The 20,867-nt window shown below is 36.9% G+C and overlaps 3 protein-coding genes across 6 annotated transcripts in view; 2 read left to right on the top strand and 1 right to left on the bottom strand.

Annotated features, from left to right (window-relative positions):
- Positions 1 to 9,014, top strand: part of LOC127972905 (synaptosomal-associated protein 25) — a 49,046-nt gene extending 40,032 nt beyond the window's left edge. The window contains exons 2-8 of one of the 2 annotated variants that reach the window (XM_052576892.1): positions 4,299 to 4,375; positions 5,038 to 5,079; positions 5,809 to 5,857; positions 6,794 to 6,905; positions 7,672 to 7,806; positions 8,182 to 8,326; positions 8,418 to 9,014. In XM_052576892.1, the coding sequence (XP_052432852.1) occupies positions 4,304 to 4,375; positions 5,038 to 5,079; positions 5,809 to 5,857; positions 6,794 to 6,905; positions 7,672 to 7,806; positions 8,182 to 8,326; positions 8,418 to 8,483 (621 nt within the window). In that variant the 5' untranslated portion in view covers positions 4,299 to 4,303 and the 3' untranslated portion in view covers positions 8,484 to 9,014. Of the gene's footprint in view, positions 1 to 4,241; positions 4,376 to 5,037; positions 5,080 to 5,808; positions 5,858 to 6,228; positions 6,347 to 6,793; positions 6,906 to 7,671; positions 7,807 to 8,181; positions 8,327 to 8,417 lie in introns of those variants that run through there. The other variant, XM_052576891.1, reaches the window with a different exon arrangement.
- A 1,247-nt stretch (positions 9,015 to 10,261) lies between these two features.
- Positions 10,262 to 16,154, top strand: LOC127972228 (uncharacterized). 3 transcript variants are annotated; one of them, XM_052575583.1, is made up of 6 exons: positions 10,262 to 10,546; positions 11,073 to 11,124; positions 11,480 to 11,706; positions 11,821 to 12,276; positions 12,381 to 12,434; positions 14,947 to 16,154. In XM_052575583.1, exons 3-6 carry the CDS (start codon positions 11,568 to 11,570, stop codon positions 15,441 to 15,443), a joined length of 1,146 nt encoding a protein of 381 aa, XP_052431543.1. In that variant the 5' UTR covers positions 10,262 to 10,546; positions 11,073 to 11,124; positions 11,480 to 11,567; the 3' UTR covers positions 15,444 to 16,154. The 3 variants fall into 3 exon arrangements, with proteins under 3 accessions (XP_052431543.1, XP_052431542.1, XP_052431541.1); XM_052575582.1 differs by lacking the exon at positions 11,073 to 11,124 and having other exon boundaries at positions 10,262 to 10,542; XM_052575581.1 differs by lacking the exon at positions 11,073 to 11,124 and having other exon boundaries at positions 10,263 to 10,546.
- Positions 16,155 to 17,511: 1,357 nt separating this feature from the next.
- On the bottom strand, positions 17,512 to 20,623 carry LOC127972229 (XIAP-associated factor 1-like). Its single transcript, XM_052575584.1, has 8 exons — positions 20,514 to 20,623; positions 19,349 to 19,484; positions 19,096 to 19,152; positions 18,761 to 18,992; positions 18,555 to 18,622; positions 18,223 to 18,453; positions 17,668 to 17,732; positions 17,512 to 17,574 (listed from the first exon to the last, which is right to left on the bottom strand). Exons 1-7 carry the CDS (start codon positions 20,546 to 20,548, stop codon positions 17,694 to 17,696), a joined length of 798 nt encoding a protein of 265 aa, XP_052431544.1. The 5' UTR covers positions 20,549 to 20,623; the 3' UTR covers positions 17,512 to 17,574; positions 17,668 to 17,693.
- Between the last annotated feature and the right edge of the window lie 244 nt (positions 20,624 to 20,867).

The following is a 20,867-nucleotide window of genomic DNA, read 5'->3' as shown; positions in this document are numbered from 1 at the left end:
AATCAAACCACTTTTGAAGGAGGAGTAGTGTTTAAACAGAAACACTTAATTAGCTTAATAGCAATTACTGTAATGGGTGGAGACTTAATGTAAGGTATAGAGTGTAATCTCCGAGAGGAGAGTAATCATGTGTACTAAGTCGTATCTGGATAGACCATAGGGTTCAGGAGTTATTAAAGTTTAAAAACTGAATTTTTGAACTGGTGGTGGCGCTGTAGAGTTGGTCTTAGAGACCCCAAAGTTGGTCAGATCACTATTGGTGACCATCTCTAGAAGTGTGCCAAATTTCATCATTTTCCCATGTTCCCTTCATAGGGCTTGCATAGTGATCGATTGTTTTTGCTCGAAAATTCTACCAAAAACAATCGCTAATATAGCTGCAAGCAGCGATACCGGGGCCAAGCCCTGAAGGGCTGTAGCCAGAGCAACGAGCGGGACGAAGCAAAACGGCCAAAACGGAACTTCCATCGGACCGACGTTACCCACCCCGGATTCGATCCCACGACCTCTCGGGTTTGGGACGAGTGCCTTAGCTAAGTGCGCCACATTAGTTGACACACAGTTCGCATGGCACAGAAGAGAGGTTAAGGTGTGAGAATGAACTCTCAAAAGCCCGAAGCAGCATTTTAGCCAGATTAGCATGCTACGCTAAAAAATGCTAACGTTGCTCAAAGTTAACCAGATAGCTCAGGAGACCCATTAGAGTCAATAGAAACGTGTTAGCATTTTAGCTAATTAGCATGCTAAGCTAATTAGCATAAATCAACCAGCACAGGCACGGTCAACTTCAGAGCTGTACACGTCGGGAACGGGAGTGAATATCAAAAATCTGTTCAGTCATTTCTGTCAGGCCCGGTCTGAAGTTCATCTCATAAAATTTTGAACAAAATTGAACAAGATTTCAGGGAGGAGTAGCGAAAAAACTGTATTTAAATCCATTCAATATGGCGGACAGACGCCATGTTGGAAAATGACAAAGGAGACATCATCAGATTCGGCATAACCAAAGGAATAAAATGACATAAAAATAACAAAAATCGATCAACATTTACAGTAGTTATAAGGGGTTTTGCAAGAATCGTTATATCTCTTGAACACTAGGTGGCGCTGTCTTCGAACTTCCGGGGTACTTCCAGCACATGGTGTTGATGATGTCTATCGATTTTTGTGAAGATTTGTCCAGTAGATCAAAAGATATAGCAATTTTTGACAAATTTCAAAATGGCGGACGGGTGGTCCTGGTGGTCTTGACAAAATTGACATCCACAGATTCGGATTGATGTAAAGAATCCATAGACATCAAGATCATAATTTTCTGATGAATTGTTCAGAAGTTATAAGCAAAAAAGTGCATTTTTGGTATCTCAACACCCATAGGTGGCGCTATTCCCAAATTTGGCATGGACCCCTAGATCATGGTCTAGATGAAGTGTACCAAGTTTGGTATCGATTGATCAAAGTTTGGCCGAGATACAGCATCTCAACTGATTTTAGGTCAGCCTCAGTAAGTTCACAGCATCATAACTTTTTTTTTCACTAGTGTTCAAAAAATTCTGTTCAGTCATTTCTGTGCGGCTCAGTCCAAAGAACATCTGAGACAAATTTCAGAAGAATTGGACCAATTTTGAAGGAGGAGTAGTGTTTAGACTGAATACTGTACTTTTCAAAATGGCCGCTACTGTAATGGGCGGAGTCTTAATGTAAGATATGGAATGGAATCTCCATGAAGAGACAAAATAGATGTACTAAGTTTTATTTTCATAGAATAAGTGGTTCAAGAGTTATTAACGTTTGAATGTTGAATTTTTGAACTGGTGGTGGCGCTATAGAGTTGGTCCTAGAGACCCCAAAGTTGGTCAGATCACTAATAATGGTCATCTCTACAAGTGTGCCAAATTTCATCATTTTCCCATGTTTCCTTCATAGGGCTGCCATAGACCCCCATTGGACGAGAAGAAGAAGAAGAAGAATAATAATAATAAAGAAAACGTACAGATACAATAGGGGCTACAGCCCTCTGGGCTTGGCCCCTAATAATAAAGAAAACGTACAGATACAATAGGGGCTACAGCCCTCTGGGCTTGGCCCCTAATAAAGAAAACGTACAGATACAATAGGGGCTACAGCCCTCTGGGCTTGGCCCCTAAATATAGCTGCAAGCAGCGATACCGGGGCCAAGCCCTGAAGGGCTGTAGCCAGAGCAACGAGCGGGACGAAGCAAAACGGCCAAAACGGAACTTCCATTGGATCGACTTTACCCACCCCGGATTCGATCCCGCGACCTCTCGGGTTTGGGACGAGTGCCTTAGCTAAGTGCGCCACATTAGTTGACACACTGTTTGCATGGCACAGAAGAGAGGTTAAGGTGTGAGAATCAACTCTCAAAAGCCCGAAGCAGCATTTTAGCCAGATTAGCATGCTACGCTAAAAAATGCTAACGTTGCTCAAAGTTAACCAGATAGTTCAGGAGTCCCATTAGAGTCAATAGAAACGTGTTAGCATTTTAGCTAATTAGCATGCTAAGCTAATTAGCATAAATCAACCAGCACAGGCACGGTCAACTTCAGAGCTGTACACGTCGGGAACGGGAGTGAATATCAAAAATCTGTTCAGTCATTTCTGTCAGGCCCGGTCTGAAGTTCATCTGATAAAATTTTGAACAAAATTGAACAAGATTTCAGGGAGGAGTAGCGAAAAAACTGTATTTAAATCCATTCAATATGGCGGACAGACGCCATATTGGAAAATGGCAAATGAGACATCATCTGATTTGGCATAACCCACGGAATCAAATGACATAGAAATATCAAAAATCTATCAAAATTTACAGTAGTTATAAGGGGTTTTGCAAGAATCGTTATATCTCTTGAACACTAGGTGGCGCTGTCTTCTAACTTCCGGGGTACCTCAGGCACATGTTGTTGATGATGCCTATCAATTTTTGTGAAGATATGTACAATAGATCAAAAGATATAGCAATTTATGACAAAATTCAAAATGGCGGACGGGTGGTCCTGGTGGTCTCGACAAAATTGACATCCACAGATCCGGAATGATCTAAAGAATCCATAGACATCAAGAAAATAATTTTCTGATGAATTGTTCAGAAGTTATAAGCAAAAAAGTGCATTTTTGGTATCTCAACACCCATAGGTGGCGCTATTCCCAAATTTGGTATGGACCCCCAGATCATGGTGTAGATGAAGTGTACCAAGTTTGGTATCGATTGATCAAAGTTTGGCCGAGATACAGCATGTCAACCAATTTTAGGTCAGTCTCAGTAAGTTCACAGCATCATAACTTTTTTTTTCACTAGTGTTCAAAAAATTCTGTTCAGTCATTTCTGTGCGGCTCAGTCCAAAGAATATCTGAGCCAAATTTCAGAAGAATTGGACCAATTTTGAAGGAGGAGTAGTGTTTAGACTGAATACTGTACTTTTCAAAATGGCCGCTACTGTAATGGGCGGAGTCTTAATGCAAGATATGGAATGGAATCTCCATGAAGAGACAAAACAGATGTAGTAAGTTTTATTTTCATAGAATAAGTGGTTCAAGAGTTATTAACGTTTGAATGTTGAATTTTTGAACTGGTGGTGGCGCTGTAGAGTTGGTCCTAGAGACCCCAAACTTGGTCAGATCACTAATAATGGTCATCTCTACAAGTGTGCCAAATTTCATCATTTTCCCATGTTCCCTTCATAGGGCTGCCATAGACCCCCATTGGACGAAAAGAAGAATAATAATAATAATAATAATAAAGAAAACGTACAGATACAATAGGGGCTACAGCCCTCTGGGCTTGGCCCCTAATAAAACGTACAGATACAATAGGGGCTACAGCCCTCTGGGCTTGGCCCCTAATTATACGCCATATTTCAGTTTTTTCCCCCTGTGCACATGTATCATGAAGATGCGTCGAAGGATGCAGAATACATAACTAGCCTGCTGCTGTTTTTTTTTTTGTCATGAAATAAAGGTTCAAGAAATTGTGACAACTTAAACACAGCCTTTTAACACTCTAAGCTCAAGGACTGGCTAAGGTTTGTGGAGATATCTAATTTTACAGCCTTTGTTCAGGATGCATGCTGATTCTGAGATGCACCTAGCAATTAATAAATGATGGTTTTGGTTTTGCTCAAGGGGGTCTGATTTTATGCAACACATCAGCTGTGCTGTTTCTTCTCTGTTGTACCAGACCAATTATTGCTGTCAATCTGAGGCATGCTGAGTTTATAAACCCTTTGCTCTAAGAATAACCGCGTCCCTCGACCTGTCTGCCCCCCTGCTGCATTTCTCAGCTAGGATGGCTGCGGACTCCACCATGAGATCTGAAGCGGAGGAGCTGCAGAGGAGGGCCAATCAGGTGACAGATGAGGTAATGCTGCTAACAATCACCAAAGTAGCAAAGTTCAACATTGGTTTGAATTGATTTGCGTGGGTCTTTCTTCAGCTGATGGTGTGTTTTTCCTGTCCTGTTTTGATGAGAGTGCTCATCAACAGGCCTACAGTGATGACATCAAACATTTTCCATTCTCAGTTATTCCCATGGTACATAACAGCCTGGATGATGACGCTAAACACATTATATATACACCTGCAGTATTATTATGATTCCCACTGTGACGAAGTCAGGTAAATTGTAAATGAAGCCATTATTCATTGCCAGATTTTCCATTGGGTGTTATGCAATGGATAATGTACACTCCATCAGTCTTTATCACAAAATAAACCCTGGCAGGGTGATCTGGACTCTGACGCAGAGCACTTATTAAACAGCTACTCACCAAGTAAAGACATATTTGCACATGAAAGAATGGTTTGAAATTGTTTTGTAATTCTACCTCTGGGGCTACATTGTTGTTTTCTGCTAATTAAAAAAAATCCAATACAGTATACAAAACAAGTGGCCTAGAAACAAGTATTACAGTGATATTAAAATACTGAGGTCCTCTGTATAGTTATTGATTGAAGTGAAAATTACCACAGAGTTATAAATGTGTTCTTTTTAGTCACTGTTTTGAATTTTATCTCTGACAGTCCCTTGAGATCACTAGAAACATGAGGCTTCTGCTGGAGGAGGTGAGTGATCCTTATTCATAACAGCATGTATAATATATTTAATAATTGCAATTACCTCATCCTGTGTTGTTGAACAGTTGTCAAATCAGTGTGTATCTCGTGTGACTGACCCAACAAAAACCTGATCTAAGAAATAAACCAAAAAAATTGTGTTCTAGCTAACTGAAACTAGAACCATAAACCAACCATTTTGTTACTTAAAATATACATATAAATGTATTAACTTATTTTAGCTAATTACCAAGGTAACATTTCTTGTTTTAATTCAGAAAAATAACTAAACGTGAAATATGAATTAAATAAACTATATAGACATATTTACAAAACACAACTAATAAAAATCACAAAAAACATTAAAACTGTAACTATAATTAAAAACAGAATAAAAAAATTCAAAACTATTATAGAATTTTGAAGAAAAGTAATGAGGTAAAAATATTTCAAATTGTGCTGATAATATAATTAGTTTTGATTTGTTTTTAGGGAAAATGCTAAATTCACTAGTGGTCTCAAAGTTTTATACCCCACTATTCAAACAGTCAAACAAATCTGTAATTCTTCAATAAAACATAATTAAAAATGGTTGTGATCATGCAATTATTATTTATTGTGGAACACCCTTTTCTTAAATTGGCCTTTCATTCATTTTTTTCATTAGTCTGCAAGAAAATGTATAAATTGCCTAATTTGATGTGTACTCATACTGAATTATTTTCAATTCTTCAACAGAGTAAAGATGCAGGGATCAGGACACTTGTTATGCTGGATGAGCAAGGAGGTAATGAATTATCTTCATACACTTTGTATAAATAGATATAAAAGGTACAGCACCTAAAAAATCAACTAATTACTTGCAAATGCATTAGTTGTTCTTTTATCCTGTTGCATCTTTATGACAGATAGCGATTATCTTTATGCTAATGATACAGAATATGCACAGGATGAGGGAGTACAGACCGTGCGTTCTTTATCTTTTTTTTTTTTACTCATCCTTACAGTACGAAATATATAAATACAGACATACATGATTCTGTACAAATGAAAATATGTATCCTCTGTGCGTTTTTGAGTGCACGTTTGCATATTTCCCCTTTCAATTCCCCTTCCCCCTGCCTCCCATGCCCTTCCCCACTTCCTTCGCATGGGCAGAACAACTGGACCGCATAGAAGAGGGCCTGGATCACATCAACAAGGACATGAAGGAGGCTGAGAAAAATCTCACTGACATGGCCAGGTGTTGCGGTCTGTGCATCTGGCCGTGTACAAAGTAGGTCTCCTCCCAGACACCTGAGCCATGGCTGCTTGGTGCTCAGAGATGTCACTTCTCTGCCCATGCCCCTGTCCCACTGATAACCTCTCCTGCTGTGATGTTGCTACATGTTAGTCTTTTTTGGCTGTTTTGTGAGCAGAGGTTCCTGCAGGACTCCATGTAAACTTTTGAAATGAAGATAAATGTTGTGCAACTTGTGCTCACATAACAAATTCAGTGTTTGTAGATATTAATAATTTTTTTTTTTAGTTCATATCAGTCCATTTCGCTTGTCATTTGGAGCTAGAGCTACCATGGATGTTTAGTTGCTTATGGGCCCGTGGAGCTTCGAGCTGTGAAAATGGTTGTTGTTGTGTATGTGTGTTTTTTATTTTATTTTTTATCTCGTCTCCATACTTTAACCCCTGAAACCTCCATACTGTGATCCCACCTTCCGTCATCCAGAGCAGCTTGAGCGGATTGAGGAAGGGCTGGACCAGATCAACCAGGACATGAAGGAAGCTGAGAAAAACCTACCAGATCTTGGCAAATATTGCGGTCTGTGCTCCTGTGATAAGTATGTGATGTTTGGAGGGGCTTGGCTTTTAGTTGCTTGCATGAAAATCGTTTTGTGCCAGAACTCAAGAAATCACAGGAAACTGGTTGGATGTATTGTCTTTTTTTTACATTCTTCATACACACACACACACACACACACACACTAATAGCTTGGAATAATTAAGATTCAACATATTAGAATGATTTCTGAAGTGTTATGTGACATTGAAAACTGGAGTAATGGCTGGTGAAAATTCAGCTTGGCCATCAAAGAAATAAATTCCATTTCAAAATTCATCAAAATAGAAAACTGTTATTTTAAATTGTAATAACATTTGACAGTATTACTGTTGTTAGTTTTATCAAATATATGTAGCAGAGTGAGCATAAAAGACTTTCCGAAACATCAAAAATCTTAATTATTCCGAAACTGACTGGTAGCGTGTATACATTTATATTGCTCTTTATATGAAATGTATTGGAAGGAACAATACCTTATATTTTAAATGTGAAAAATATGCACCCTCACTTGTGTTTAACCTCAAACTAATACAATTTATGACTTTAGTTGATTACTTAACTATTGTCAGACAAGCTCCAACCAAATAATATGTACTGTGATTTTTGTGTGGTTCATTTATAACTATTCCTGTGTGTTCAGAGTCAGCGTTGAATCCTCTTCAAACTATTTAGGCAGTTGCAGCCTAAATTTCACAGTTTTAGTATTAACAGCTCGTATGACTAATCTTGTCAACTTTATGTCTTTCTCATATGGATTCTCTCAGACTAAAGGACTTTGAAGCAAGTGGGGCGTATAAGAAGGTTTGGGGTAATCAAGATGGGGTGGTGTCTAGCCAGCCCTCTTCCCGAGTCATGGATGAGAGAGAGAAGATGACCATGAGTGGTGGATATATTAGAAGGTGCCAGAACTTTTGGCTTCTTGATCATAAATTGACTCTTATTGAGCAATATGCGTTTATCGATCATATGTGACAGTAAATACATTTATTATGTTGCAAATGAAATAAATGCTGTTCTTTTGAACCTTACACTTCCCTTTAATTTTGAAGATATAGAATTAAGTTTCTATAGGTTCTAAGATTCTAAATAACCCTGAATTCTGGTAATGGCTACTAAGAATTCAGCTTTGCTTTCACAGGAATTAATTAAATAAAATGTACATGATTGTATTTTTGTTGCAGCTTTGGTGAGGAAAAGACATTTAAAAACATTTAAAGAATCTTAGCACCCCTGAACTTTTGACCAGTGTATAAAGAGTCGTTTGTCTTTGATAGAGTGACTAATGATGCATTGGAGGATGAAATGGAGGAAAACTTGGCACAGGTTGGCAGTATCCTTGGCAACCTCAGAAGCATGGCCCTCGACATGGGCAATGAAATCGACACTCAGAACGTCCAGATTGAACGCATTCAGAGCAAGGTCAGTGTTTGGAAGGGGTTCAGAAACATCTCTTCTACAAGAGAAGCTGAACCTTTTAATATTAACTGTTCTTTTATTGTTTTTTTTGTAGGCCATGGTCAATGAGTCCCGCATCAATGAGGCCAATCAGAGGGCCACAAAGCTAATAACAAGATAGAAACATGGGATTTTTTTTTAAACGTTTATAGTCTTCTAGGAAAATGTGTGCACATGTTGATACAAATGATTAATCTTTTAAATGACTATTTACAGAACTTGGATTATTGCCTACTGATGTGACAGTATATTATTATTATTATATGTTCCAACAACAGCTCTTAAATTGAATGAATAATATACTGTCTCTAGTCTGTGCTGTAATTGTAATTTAAGCATGTATTGTACAGTATAGGTTATAACAACATCTTTTAGACAGCTATCTTTGTTCTTTTAAGCCTGCAGAACAGTTTTCATAGCTAATAAAAGCTCACTATTAAGACAAAGCAGTGTCTTAAAGCTGTATTGGTAAATGTAATTTGTTTGTCTAGATTAAGTAGCTTTTTTAAAAATCCAGTTTAAAAGGTCAAGGGTTTGTTTCATGATGGACAATTTTTTTTTCTGCTATACAAGGGCCACTTGCTTAGGGTCTTCTGTCTGTCTTTTATTATTTTATTTTCAAAATAAAACTAAATTGATATTTTTCAGTTAATCCCTTGACTTTTTACTGTGGAGCAAATGATAACTGGCAACCTATTCACATTGATTTAGTATTTTTTTGCACTATATGACTGAAGGTTACTCAGTGTGGGACATTTCTCCTAATTACGTAAAACAAAGTCAGCCAGCTGTGAGTCGAAAGAACAAGAGGTAAATAAATGACACTTCATTTTGGGGAGAACTGTCCCTTTAAGCCGTGACTCAATCTCAACGTAGCTTTTGGACTCGTGAACGCATATTTGAGGAACTCTCTACACCCACCTAGCGGGGGCTACAGACAACTACAATGCCACTCCCCAGGTCTGAACCAACTCTGAAACCGAGAACCTCAAAATGGTGGCGTTTTGTTGTATAGCCACCTCATTACAAAACTGTAAATGATGGTGAAATATTCAACGAATACTCAAACATATAATTTCATTTTGCTGCCTCCCGAACTTCTGCTTGAAAGCCTATATTCCTATGATCCTCAAGAAAATGTAACGGAATACGACCTGGGGTCCACAGATAAAGAACAAGAGATGCAACACAATCAATTTTTTCTACCTCATTCGCTTCAGTGTAAAGGCCTATTTTAATTCCAGCATTTGTTCGCCTACTGTGAGGATTAGCCCCTTGTGATTTGTGTCGTTGACTGCTTTATTTTAACCATTTTATAATGTTAGTTGCTTACACATTCTCTTTAGTAAACTGCACTATATTAATGTGTACAGTATAGCACAAATCTTTAGTATTTAAAAATAGAGTAGAGTAGTAGAGTATAGCATCTGTTCTTTTTTATACAGTTTTTATAAATTACACATAAAGGCGCATATCTTTAATTGTTGTATTTCCTTGACGCGAAAAGGAAATCGTGGATCATGTGTATATATATATATATATATATATATATATATATATATATATATATATATATATATATATATATATATATATATATATATATATATATAAGAGATTGCACTCTAAAACAGTCGTATTTAGCTTATTATCTATCTGGCCGAATATTTTACTGCTGAGAATAACTAGGAAAAAAAATGTATTTTTAAAAATTAAAATGTCTTTTAAAATTGTAAAAATTTCAGACCAGGAAGTCACTTTTTAATTAGATTTTTTTAAATTTATTTATTATAATTATTGTAACTATTGGGACTGTAGCTTCGAAAGTTTCCAAACACCACAAAATAGCCTATTAGATTGGGAAAAAACGCGTACAAAATCCACAAATATTTTTACGCGATATTTTTAACTTGTATGTGAATAAAAGGCGACTTAAATTTATTTTTATTTAATTGCAAGTTGAACATTTTCATGCTTATACAGGGCCACAGTGTTTGCATGTACAGTTAGAACAGCTTCCACACAGGCATAGGGAAGGATTACTATAGAATGTTGGCGAACTATCGCTGTGGAGGGGGAAAACACGTAGAGCTGAGTCTGCGCGACGCAGGGGATCACTGCCTACGAAGTTTATCGGGCAAGGCTACACCGACAAATCCTAGGACGCATTCGGCCGCACTGTAGGTAATTACCACTCAATATATCGTTAATAGCAATAGTAAATAATGCTGATCGCCGTTCAGATGTAACTTACGCAGTATCGGTTTGATTCCAAATTCGTTCGTAAACGCGTCTACGAAATGCGCGAGTCGTCCATTTTTCTACGGTAGGCTAACGACAAACAAAATACAAATGTGTTTGCGTTTCCTGGTGGAATATTTGCTTATTACGATATCTGAATCTATCTTTCTACGCGGTCGATTGAATACTGTACGCGAGATTTTCGAGAAATGGCAGATTTGGACGCTCGAGATCGATGCTGTGCGACCGTGATGGCGTTCGCTCGATTCTCTGTGTTCCTTTTGCTCTCTGACGATTAGGCAGGAAAACAACAAAGAAGCAGGAAGCATATGGGCACACCGGCGAGGCGGTGTGAGATCACGCCGCAATTAGTTGTAACAGTTAATTTAAAGTAAAAGGGTCCTAGAAAAATATGATTCTGTGCTTTGCACAAATCATCTCTGTCTGTGTCTGTTCTGTCTTTTTAAAGTGCAGAACACAAGCAACATTCATCACATGACCATAATAAATCAGAGGGACAAGTAAGTTTATTGTACAACACAATTAGCACACACACACACACACACACACACACACACATATATATATATATATATATATATATATATATATATATATATATATATATATAATTAAAAGAAAATATATAGAATATTTAAATAAAATTAATATTTTAACTGCGTTAAGAAGCTAAATATTAAGATGTTTTGTCAGTTTGTGAGGAAGTGAGAACAGGTTAGTTGTATTTAATTAGTGTGTCACACCCATTTTCTTCTTTGCTTGGAAGGTTGAAGAGAATGGATTAGTTAAATGATGTTGAAAGCCTCTGGATGAATTTTACTTTTGATGTTAAATTAATATCTTTTATTATTTCAGCCATATTACTCATCAAGCCATCTGATGGATGAAGTCTAGAAGCCCTGTTTGATTTGGTTGATTAGTTTTGAAGAGAAGAGGAAGAAGGATGTCGGAGTTCATGCCTTACCCTTACAGAGGGCCGGGAGGTGCTTTGATGCGCTTCAAGAAAAGAAAGTCACGTTTCACATTTCAGGAGGTTGAACTGCTGCTCAGTGAGGTACAGAAAAGGCGCCATATTCTAGTTGGTAAGTCAAACATTCTTATTTTCATATCACAAAATTCAGAAGGATCTGAAGGCATGTCAATTATGCTTTGCATATGTGAGGGATAATAATTTAATGAACTCACGATTTTAATAGGAAAGTTCAACCGGGGCATTTCGAAGGATCTGAAAAACCGCACATGGGCGGATGTGACCGCACTTATCAATGAGGTCAGTGAGTGTCATCGAGAAATTATTGAAGTCATTAAGAAATGGGCAGACCTCAAATGCGACACCAAGCGGAGGGTGGCCGCCATGAGGGCATCGGGAGCCACAGCCGCCCAGATCGCACAAGAGCTGTCGCCTATAGAAACTATGGTGCACCAGATCCTTCAGATGTCTAACCCTAACGTAAATGTGAGCAGTTTGGCAAATGATGACCAAATGGATGATGAAGACGAGGACATTCCATGTCTCTCTGAGATACCACAAAGCTTCTCACACATGACAAATGGCAGGCCTCATTCGTTTGGTTTGCCAATGTCTCCTCTCTTCCACACTAGTATCCCAGGCAAAAGTGATACCGAGCTTCCTGCACACATGATGTTCAGTGGTGAGTTCCATTTTTATTTTATTTTTAAATTAGTTAGGTGATTTATTACTGAGAGTTTGAAAGGACAAAATATAATACATTTGTTACTTTTATTGAATTGATAGATTCATCATCAGTGCCTCTAATAGATGTCCAGACTGACACATCAGAAAAGGAAGGTAAGAAATAATGCAGAGAGACTTGCCACACATTTTGATTCTTTTAATTGGTCAATGGCATGCTTTTTTATCTCTGTCAACTTGTTAAAAAATATAATTACTTTATACATTAGATGTGAATACCTTTTATAATGAGCATGTTTTTGATTAATTCTGAATGAAAATGTAATTTTGTGTCAAAGTACAAAAATGTCAGGGAGGTGATACTATAATCTTTATTTTGTGTTAGGCATAAAAGATTTGCATTATATTAGGGGTGCATGATAAAGATCGGCCAATCATTAATGCGCATCTCGTCAGTAGACCCAGTTCTCTAATCAACGATATAAATTCCATCAGGTGTGTGATTTCACATGGAGCAGCTGTTATTACACAGAGCCGTTGTTAACTGACAAGCTGCACAAATAAATGCTATAATGAAGGTGGATTTGTGCAGCTTGTCAGTTAACAACGGCTTTGTGTAGTAACAGCTGCTCTATGTGAAATCACCATAGACCGTATTAAAACTAGTGGTGGGCCGTTATCGGCGTTAACGTGCTGCGTTAACGCGAGACTCTTATCGGGCGATAAAAAAAATATAGCCGTTAATCTATTCTCAAAGTTGGGTTGGGAGCTTTCACCTTGATATTTTATACAACCGACTGGCTGAGGCCAGCCTAAAAAGATGCTCAGGACAGTTGACGGGCCACTGCTGTGCATCGTCACGAAAGCTTATCTTTTTCACATGTTTTTACGCCTTACCGCTTGTCGATATAAACATTAAAGCATCCAAACACAAGACGCAGAAAAGCTGAACAGAGTAGCTGGTTACTCGCGGTGCGCGCTGTGTCCGGTTTGGAGAGAGAGAATGCCACGTATCACGGACAGCGACACTGAACCGAGCTCTCTTCTGCGAAGAGAAAGGTGTCTCAAAACACTTGAACATCGAATTTGCTTATTTTTGCTCTTGTGCCGACAAATACATACAAAATATGTCAAAATATCCACCTTGGAAATTATGCTCGAAAAAAACATAAGTTATTTCTTAAGTGGAAATAAACAGTTGAGGAAAAAAATGGCATGTGTATTATATTGGATGCGTTCATCGTCTCTTAAAGTGACCTCACCTAATTTAGCTACTGGCTGCTGTAATGTTAATCTTTTCTTCTAAGAAAGAAAATCACTCACTTCTCTTGACTGCATCACTTTGTAGTTTTAACAGTCAAACCAAAAATTATTCAGACACCAGGTATAATTTTTGATATATACAGCGAAACTGTAATAATGTGCGAAATGTTGAAGGTGTCTGAATAAATGTAGGTTTGATTGTATATTTTAAGACTATCCAGTGCTATTTTACATTTAATTATTTGGTTTCTGTACCTTGACACCTACAAACTTGAAAAAGACTTAAACACATTGGTGTGAAACAGGCGTAAGGTTGTTTGCACCTTGTGCAATGTGGAATTAGTTTACAGATTTTTCAAGCACTTTACGATGCATTTTGGAAACGGGAGATGAGCCCCTTTTCTAATGCACCACCTAGCTTGATAAACCCCTTCTCAAAGACTTACTGTTTGTCATTTTATTTGGGTAACACATATTCTGAATACCTTCGGCAGAATTCGAATGAGCCATTTTAATCTAGATTAATATAGATTAATTTCAAGATCATAGTGAGATTAATCTAGATTAAAAAGAATTAATCTATGCCCACCACTAATAAAAACATGGACATATTGTCCGTGACGTCACTCGTAGACTCCTGAAGAGCGTTTTAGACTCCTGAGAAACTGAGCTCCCGCTGATCTCATGGTCTCCAAAATCGTCAAAATACATTTTTAAATAGGCGCAGTCTTTATAAATAAACCGCATATTTGAGTTTAAAACAACTACATTCTCACCTGAAATACTTTTAAAACTACATTTAATGACACGATAACTTTAATATTTAGAAAATTATCAGAATAAATGTTGGTTGAAATCACAATGCTGCATGAACGCAACTGAACGCAACAGAAACCTCTCTCATGATGCAAATCTGTGTCTGTTGTGAAGTGAATTTCACGCATGAATAAAGCGAATTCCATGCAAAAATGAAGCGAATAAACTCAAAATGTTCAAGCATCCAACTATGCGCAAATACCATGATTTATTCACATAAGTTGCATCTGCTGTGAACGCCCCATAACACTCCCTCAGTGAGGTGCTCGGTAGAGAGGGGCGGAGTCAGCAGAGCTCATTAACATTTAAAGGGAAATGCTACAAAATGGCTTGCTCTGAAAAGAGCTGTTTTTGACGCTAAAAAGGGTGTTTTTTACACTACCATTGAGAAATTTTAAACAGTCTATGTTACAGACTTTTCATTAAGACCCTAAAGAATCATATCAACTTGGGGAAAATGGGCATTCGATGATCCCTTTAATTGACCATAATGTTTTATATATCCATTTAATAAAATAAACCAATCTTAATTAATCTCTTTCAAATATGACGTTAATGTCTAAAATTAACATGTTTCTTATCCTTCCAGTCAGTAACATGCAGTTTATTGAACAGAGAAGCAAACCAAACCAGAATCCTATTGGTATTACTGGATTCCTCAGTCATCCTATTGCTGAGAAGAGCCATGTTCGAGAAAAACCTAATCACAACACAACATTTAACGGCCCCTCATCTTCCAGTATCCCAACATTTGTTGCACCTTCTGCAGTGGCCGCCTCATCATCACGTTCCGCTCCTGCTCGGCTCCCTCCCCAACCTGCTCCTGTGGAGCCTCGCAGTCTGCAGGAACATTTATCCCAGAGTGCCTCGCTCAGCCTGCAGGAACAGCAGGCCACCACACTGCTGATAGGGTCGCTGTCTCGCTCACTGGAGTCACTTGCAGAGTCGGTGCAGAGATTGGTTCACACCCAGCAGCAGTTTTCACGTGACACCTTACAGCTGCAGCGTGAAACACTCCACGTCCTGCGTGATTTCTCCTCCAACGCCTTGACTCTCCTGCAGGACAAGGTCAACGGACATCCATAGCTTTATCAGCAGCTACATTTGGAAGCAAGTTACAGAAACGGTGAATACGGATAGCAAAGAAAATACAATAAGCTTGAGGATATAGTGACACTAGAGTTTATGGCAATCTCTGAAAATGTTTTAAGATTTATAGAGCTGACAGGACTAAACGTTTTCCCTATTTATAACATAATAACCAAAATAAGATGCATTAGAATCTAAAATGGGTTCCTTGTAGAGTTCCTTGTATGTACCGATGACTGGGTCTTATAAACTGTTGGACCAATTATGTGCTGTTTTACAGGTAATTTAAACGAGCAAAATAATTGACTGGTAATTTAATATAATTAATTATATTTGTGGTGCTTTTTAATATATTGCAAAGTGACCATTAAATTGGCTGCTTTTAATTTATGTATTCTTTATTATTATTAGATTTTTCTTTATTTAGCTGTGTTATTCTGATGGTTCTCTATATTTTACTTTTAAATCGGTTTCTGGCCTGCTGTATATGTTTATGTTCTTTTAGCCAGGTGCATTATCTGTTTTAAGTTGTTTCTCTTAACTTGAATTTCCAAAGACTTTTTTTCTCCAGATGTGATTTTAAATTCTGATTGAAGGCACATTATCTTAGCTGTAGCTCCTATGGACCTGTGAAAAAAAAGTATCCTGCTTTAAACCCCAATGTAAAGGAAGGAAATAAAAAAATATACATTTAAGTATTAACTAAAATGATTTTTTACTTGCTGCTTTTCTTCGTTCAGATTAAAGGAATAATTTACCCGGAAATTATAATTTGTTGATGATTTTCTCAACCTCAGACTATCCAAGTTGTAGATTAATTTGTTTCTTCATTGGAACTGACCTTGAGAAATTTAGCATTATGTTACTTGCTCACCAGTGGATCCTCTGCAGTGAATGGGTGCCGTCAGAATGAGAGTCCAAATAGTGGACTCCAATCAATTAATTTCCTGTGAACTAATCATTTAAGTGAACTAATCTTTTAAGTTAAAGAAAACAAGGATAAAGGTTATGGCTACCATATGTAATTTTTTGTCTGTTCAGTAGCACAGCAATCATTATCAGGAAATACAGAACGTTCAAACTGTTATACAATATTGGCTAGTTAATGCCACAATAATATGATGGTTAAACAGACCATCACAAATTTTTATCTAACATGTTAAACTCAAAGTGGCAACCTATGAACGTTTATGAAGAGACAAAGATTTATATAATCTACTTTATATAATTTGTATTATATTATACAGTTTGTCAACAGATGAAAAAAAAGAGCTCCAGGGGCTTATGACATTGTGACTAAACGTTTATTCTTGAATTTGCACTCTCAACAGTCATCTCTGTCTAGAGGATTACAAAAATATCCACTAGATGTCTCTCTTGCAATTTTTTTTTTGAACAATAAATTGTAGTAAAATTCTACTCAATTACAAATAAACAAGCAGAGCAATGAAAGACATTTTAAAATGTTGTAAAACATATCAGCTAAGTAAGATTTATTAAAAGAAAGGAATATTAAGATGTTAAGGATAGGCAATCCTGACTGAAACTATGCCATCTTGTGATCTCCCCCAATAAATGGCCATTTTTCTCCGTTTTCTCTGTTAGATGGTCTGCGGAACCCTCAGGGTATTTCGAACAAAAATATGAAGATGTTGGCATAGAGAGAAATAGTTTAAAGTCTAAAATATATCAAATAATTTCGTGCACCTTATACAAATAGTTGTTTTAGCTTTACTTAATTTTCTTTGCGGTGGTCTGAGTTTTACTTGCGGATTCAACATTCAGTAAGATTTAAACAAGATTTATGAAAGAGATAAATAATTGCCTCATAAAATGGGTAAATAGTCAATAACTAAACAATAAAGTATGTACATAAACTACCCTTATATTACTCAAGATGTCAAAAACATTTGGCTTTTTTTTTTCATTCTCCTGGCCTATTATGAAGATTTTAAAGAGACATTATTTTCTAATTAAAATCATACAGTGATTATAAGAAGCACTGTAAACATTTTTTTAAGTTTGTTTCAGTAATTTCAATGAAATAAAATACAAAATTGTTACAATTGTAATTTTTTTTTAATATTTTTATTTGCAATGATTGGCGGGTTTCCAGTTTCCAGCAACCCTGTAAAGGTAATTTACACACACATTATAATTCATCAGTTGCACTGCAAAGTTATATTGGTGATACATTATAATATATTATTTGTATACTTACATATTTTGCTTTGATTTCACCAGCCATCATGCCATGCTCAGATGTCTGTGTAATTCACATTTTTTCTTTGAAAATAAAATATAAATAAATATATAAACACATAATTAACAGTATATATTATATACTACATCAATTACAGTACTGATGAAAGGTTTGGTTTTCTTTAGTTTTTTTTTTTTTTTTGTGAGCAGTACTTTTTATTATTACAAAAAGTTCCTATTTCAAATAAATTGTTATTTTGAACTTTCTTTCTATACACTAAAGGAACCAGAAAAAAATGCATCACTGTTTCCACGGAAATATGAAACTTTTTTCAGCATTAATATCAAATTGATCAAAATTTGAATGTGATAATAGAGAAAACATTTATTCTTAATTACTGATTTAAATGTACTGTTTTACTGTCTTTTTAATTTTTGAACAATAGTACACTTATATTGGTATAATTAACCAAGTTAATGATATTTATTAAATCGACAACAAAATGACTGTTCAGGTTCAAGATGAGGCTGCACAAGTTTAAAGCATCACTATGTACAGAACAGTGTGTTGTACCTCATGCCATTCCAGCGTCTTTACAGGAAGAGCCAGGTGACAGAGCGGACAGGTGCTTATCTTATCCAGGCCCATGCCAATGTTTCTGTCTCTCTTCACCTTTTGCAATGATGAGAAGGAGAAATCTGCAGCGTCTGGAGTGCTGTCTTTTCCAGGACTGTGGTTTTCATCCTCTTCCTCTGAGTCATCATCCTTGACGTCTATAAACCGTAAGGACTGTGTGCAAAGCATCTAGAAAAAAATAACTAAAGATTTAACATATTTGAGGTGTTAAAAATACATTTTCATAATCACGTTAAAACTACATATTATTTTTATTGACACATTTTTACCTTGTGTTCTTTCAGCTTGTCTGAGGGAATGTACTTCAGACAGTTTTGACACTGCAACATAGTCTGCTCTGAAGATAAGAGATATGACAAATGCCAGTATTTTACATTCACAATTTGTCTGGATACCTTAAAATATGCAGAACCTGGCAATACTAAGACCTATAACATATCTATAATATTTCAGTCTGATCATGTCATTGACTAACCATCTGTGTCAGAAGTATCATCCTCAGGGACAAGGTCCTTTGATGTTGTGGGGGTGTTAGTAGAGCAGATCTGAGCATGATCTATTTGGTCCATTAGTTTAATGTACCGGCCACAGTCAGAGCAGCGCTCTGTGCGACTCCCACAGGACACTTCGTGCTCTTTTAGATTGCTCAGAGGAAGCTCAAGCTGACAAAACTCACAGATCTGAGGCCTCTCAGAGCACTCATCTTTCTGTAAGTGAACAACAGAAACAACAAAGGAATAAGTGTGAAAACACTCTAAGAAAGTGCAGCCTCAGACATAACATTTTCACAGTGTGGGACTGAATATTCACCTCATGATCCAACAGATGCCTTTGTTCCATCTTTTTATTGCACATCTTACATTTTACCTGTGAGACATAATGAAAAACGAGACCACTGACATGGTTTCTCAGAGGAGGAGATTACAGCGATGAGTAATAATCATGTCAAGAGGAAAACTTGTAGTTGGAAAATTAATCCCAAATAATCTGTTGTGACATAAAGGGCCAAGGGCCTGTAAAAAGCAGCAAAGTGTTAACCAGTGTTGAGTGGTGTGGTCCTGACCTCTGTGTGCTGTTCGGTTTTATGCTGCTCCAGTAGATCTCGAGGCACAGTTTCATCGCAGTCAGGGCATATACACAGAAACCTCTTACAGTGTGGTTCGTGCAGGTCATAGTTTGCCTTTGCCACCTCTTTTTTGCTGCATGAAAACATTGGAGAGACTCTTTACAGAGACTGGAGAATGGAAAAGGTGTTATGGCACTTCAAGGAACAGTTCACACAAAAATGTGAATTCTGCCATTATTTACACACAAGCATGCTGTTCCAATCCTTTATGATTTTGTTTTTTTCTGTGGAACAAAAAATATTTTTTGGAAAATATCTATATCCTGGTCACTTTTATTCCCATATAATGAATGTAAAGAGGGACTGGGGATGTAAAAAAATAAAAATAAAATAATAATACTAAAATAATAAGCAGTTTTTCTTCCTGGGCCTTTGGGAGTTCATAATAGAAGCAGCTAATAGTCTAACTCTAATTAGTAAATTAATCTTTGAATGAATGAGTCGGTTGATTAGTTCACAAAAAGGTTCTCAATGACCCAGTCACAGGTTAAAAGTTACATCGGCCTGTTTTCGCATAAATCTATAATATCGCTTGAGGAGACATGTATGACACTTGTATGGCGCGATTGCGGTATTTCACGTACAGAATTCAGTCCCCATTCACTATAAAGTGGCCAGGCTATCCTTGTAAGATGTACTTGCTGTGTTCCCCGAAGAAATAAAGTAACACGGGTTTGGAAGGACATGCACGTGAGTAGTAAATTATGCTAGAAATGTTGTTTGTACTATTTCTATAACCTGAATGTGTTGTAGCTAGCAACAGGCTTCAGCCCGAGAGTGTTTACATCACTCTCATCACTTACAAGGTAGCCTAATAGCTAGCGTTAAAATATTTCACTAATCTATCCAGCTGAATATCAGTGATTCAGATCTGTCGCCATGTTACACACAGCTGGTCCCATAGTCTCACTTTGTTTAAATGAGATTATCGATAACAAAGGTATTATTGTTGATTAAGTAGAATATGTTTTTGTTTTCGAGATTTTGTTGTTGCTGCAGAATATTCTATGTAAATGATCTTACACTCGACGAAACATTTTATAATACGATACAGTAACTCTGTGCGCTATAATAACAGTAGGCTACATTATAAAACACTCACCAGTGAGTACATAAAACCAGTTCTACTTCGTCCATAGTTAGAGTGAGATGACTGGGTTACTGTGTAGGGGCTGATGGCTCCTAAATAGAAAGTGAAACAGAAACTTAAGGTGTCCTAAAGAAGTGTCTCTCTTTGCTAAACCTGTGTTGTTTTCAATCTGTAGCCTACAACATTGCCTTTTGTTGTGATGAAACAGTCAGCACCATAGTTGACATCTTTAATGGTGCAGCATATCTCATATAATATGATTACCATAACTCCTATTAGACTAGCCACTGATAAAAGAGAACAATCTAGTTCATGACGTCATGAAATCTATATTAGATTTAGATCAGTGATAGTAACACAATGTTG

The sequence above is a fragment of the Carassius gibelio genome, chromosome B15 (genome assembly GCF_023724105.1).
Source record: "Carassius gibelio isolate Cgi1373 ecotype wild population from Czech Republic chromosome B15, carGib1.2-hapl.c, whole genome shotgun sequence".
Classification (NCBI taxonomy): Eukaryota; Metazoa; Chordata; class Actinopteri; order Cypriniformes; family Cyprinidae; genus Carassius; species Carassius gibelio.
The sequence above is the reverse complement of the archived record's forward strand: the minus strand, read 5'-3'. Positions and strand labels throughout refer to the sequence as shown.

Bases quoted from the DNA above. Each gene is read 5' to 3' on its own strand.
- LOC127972228 (XM_052575582.1), top strand. From the start codon at position 11,568: ATGTCGGAGTTCATGCCTTACCCTTACAGAGGGCCGGGAGGTGCTTTG. The intron at 12,277-12,380 runs GTGAGTTCCATT...TTGAATTGATAG, and splicing joins TGCACACATGATGTTCAGTG to ATTCATCATCAGTGCCTCTA. The intron at 12,435-14,946 runs GTAAGAAATAAT...TTATCCTTCCAG, and splicing joins TGACACATCAGAAAAGGAAG to TCAGTAACATGCAGTTTATT.
- LOC127972229 (XM_052575584.1), bottom strand. From the start codon at position 20,548: ATGGACGAAGTAGAACTGGTTTTATGTACTCACTG. The intron at 19,485-20,513 runs GTGAGTGTTTTA...GTTTTCATGCAG, and splicing joins CTGGTTTTATGTACTCACTG to CAAAAAAGAGGTGGCAAAGG. The intron at 18,993-19,095 runs GTGAATATTCAG...GTTCACTTACAG, and splicing joins GGCATCTGTTGGATCATGAG to AAAGATGAGTGCTCTGAGAG.